This window comes from Phodopus roborovskii, unplaced genomic scaffold (assembly GCF_943737965.1).
Source record: "Phodopus roborovskii unplaced genomic scaffold, PHOROB, whole genome shotgun sequence".
Lineage (NCBI taxonomy): Eukaryota > Metazoa > Chordata > Mammalia > Rodentia > Cricetidae > Phodopus > Phodopus roborovskii.
Genome location: NW_026126517.1, coordinates 10,276,903 through 10,279,414, shown reverse-complemented (window position 1 = coordinate 10,279,414; position 2,512 = coordinate 10,276,903). Strand labels below are relative to the sequence as shown.

The 2,512-nt window shown below is 45.9% G+C and overlaps 1 protein-coding gene across 1 annotated transcript; it reads right to left on the bottom strand.

The window, feature by feature from the left end:
- Nucleotides 1-1,772: 1,772 nt before the first annotated feature.
- LOC127231245 (60S acidic ribosomal protein P2) lies at nt 1,773-2,154 on the bottom strand. Its single transcript, XM_051196730.1, has one exon. The coding sequence runs from the start codon at nt 2,108-2,110 to the stop codon at nt 1,784-1,786; it is 327 nt and encodes a 108-aa protein (XP_051052687.1). The 5' UTR covers nt 2,111-2,154; the 3' UTR covers nt 1,773-1,783.
- Between the last annotated feature and the right edge of the window lie 358 nt (nt 2,155-2,512).

Genomic DNA, 2,512 nt, shown 5'->3' with positions numbered 1-2,512 from the left:
CTCCACCCTAACTAACTTTCTGGTGTGTGTGTGTGTGTGTGTGTGTGGTACATGCGAGTGTGTAGAAATATGCATATCCTGATGTATACATGTGGAAGCTGGAGTAAAACACTAGTGTCTTCCTCTATTGTCCTCCACCTTATTGCCTCTTACTGAGGTGGAAACTTACTGCAGTAGGCATGATGGCTAACCAGTGAACTCTCAGGATCCACCTGTCTGTGTGTCCCAGTGCTGGGGTTACAGGTATACTCAACAGCCATGCCCAGGTTTGACATGAGCTTCGATATCAGGTCTTCATGAAGAACTAGTGCTCTTTCCCACTGAGCTATCTCCCAGCCCTCCAACTTATTTTATTTTATTTTTTTAAGACAGGCTCTCTCACTGAACCTGGGTTTCAGATTGACTAGATTGGCTGGCTTGCCATGGACTTTCAGGAGTCTCTGTATCTCTGCTCTTCCCCCAGCACTAGGATTATGGACATATGCCACCATGCCAGTCTCTTAGGTAGGATCCAAACTGAGGTCCTGATGCTTATACAACATTTTACTGGCAAGGTCATCTCACCTGCTCCTATATTTATATACTTGATTAAAACAGATTAAGTGCCTAATTGATGTGGGCTTTCACCCAATTAGTTGATACTCTAGTTTGCTTTTTGTTGCTGTGATAAACACCAAAGCCAAAACAACTTGGGGAGGAAAGAATTTGTTTTGTTTACACTTCATCCCATCTGAGGGATATCAAGGCAGGGAATCAAGCAGGAGTGGAAGCAGAAACTATGGAAGAAACTACTTGTTGGCTAGTTCTCAGCCTCTGCCAGCTAGCTTTCTTGTTTTGTTTTGTTTTTGTTTTTCCAGACAGGGTTTCTCTGTGTTACAGTTCTGACTAGCTTTTTTGTACAATTCTGGAGCTCTTGCCTAGGGATGGTACCACCCACCGTGGGCTGGGCCTTCCAATGTCTGTTAAAGAACTGCCTCACAGACTTGTCCATAGGCCAGTATAATCCAGACTATCTCTTAGTTAAGATTTTCTCAGCTAACTCTGGGCTGTGTCAAGTTGGCAGTTGAAGCTAACTAAAAGGAAGAACTCCAGGGATAAAACATGTTTCCTGAAGAGGAAGAAATTCTTCCCCAATACTGCAACATAGAAATTCTGCCTGCCCATCAGATTTCAGACTTGACAGCCTGCACACTTACATGAGCTGACTCCTTAACATAAACCCCTCTCTGGCTGCATATATATCCAATGGGTTCTGTCTCCCTGCAGAGCCCTGGCTAATTTAGGCTGCTAGAGAATTTAGAGAGGATCCTGTGAACATAGTGTTAAAGTCTCCAAATAATGAATGGGAGAGAGTCTGTGGCAGCAATAGCATTAAAAAGGTACAGTAGGGCTGGAGAGATGTCTCATTGGTTAAGAACATTAGCTGGTCTTCCAGAGGTCCTGAGTTCAATTCCCACCAACCACATGATGGCTCACAAACATCTGTAATGAGATCTGGTGCCTTTTTCTGGCCTGCAGGGATACATGCAGAGAGAACATTGTATACATAATAAATAAATAAATCTTTATAAATAAATTAATCTTAATAAATAAAAAGAAGGTACAGTCATTTGATGCATGAGGGTTCTTTCCCTCCACCCTCCCTTTTCTTTGAGACAGGGGTTTCTCTTTGTAACCCTGGATAACTTGGAGCTCACTGTGTATACGAGACAGGCCTCAGAGTCACAGAGATACACATCTGCCCCTGCCTCTGCCTACTGACTGGTGGCCAAATCCCATGTCATCATCTGACTCTTCGGACTCTTCCTTCTTCCTTCTTCTCGTCTTTCTTCTCCTCTGCTGCGGCAGGGGCAAAACTAGCAACAGGAGCTGTAGAGCCAGGGGCAGCAGAAACAGCTACAGCCCCACCAGCAGGAACACTAGCAAGTTTACCAACACCCTGGGCGATGACATCCTCAATGTTTTTTCCATTCAGCTCACTGATGACATTGTTGAGCCGGTCATCGTCAGCCTCAATGCCCACGCTGTCTAGTATCTTCTTAATGTCTTTGGCGCTAGGAGAGGCGTTGCCCCCAAGGGCGGCAAGCAAGTAAGAGGCGACGTAGTGCATGTTGGCTGCTGCGGACAGGCCTCACGCGTGCGACCTTGTCGGCGTCCAGCTGGACGCCTGGAATATGATTTCAACTCAGAATTTCTTGACCTTTGGGTCAAGACTAGTCTTTTTCTTTTCTGGCGTCAGTCGGGGGTAGGGTCAGGGGCGGAGGGTGGTGGAAGTGAGGTTGGGCAGGGTTTGAGACAGGGTTTCTCTGTGTAACAGCTCTAGCTGTCCTTGAACTCTTTCTGTAGACCAAGTTGACCCTGAAGTCACCAAGATCCTCCTTCCTCCGTGTACTGAGTGCAGGGGATTAAAGGGTGTGCCACCCACCTGGTTCAGTCTTCTTTCACGTGTGATATGATTCAGTTCCTCAGGAATTATTCAGATAGAACCAACTGGTTAGAATGAGTTTCTGTC

Coding starts and splice junctions, on each gene's coding strand:
- LOC127231245 (XM_051196730.1), bottom strand. CDS start 2,110: ATGCACTACGTCGCCTCTTACTTGCTTGCCGCCCTTGGGGGCAACGCC.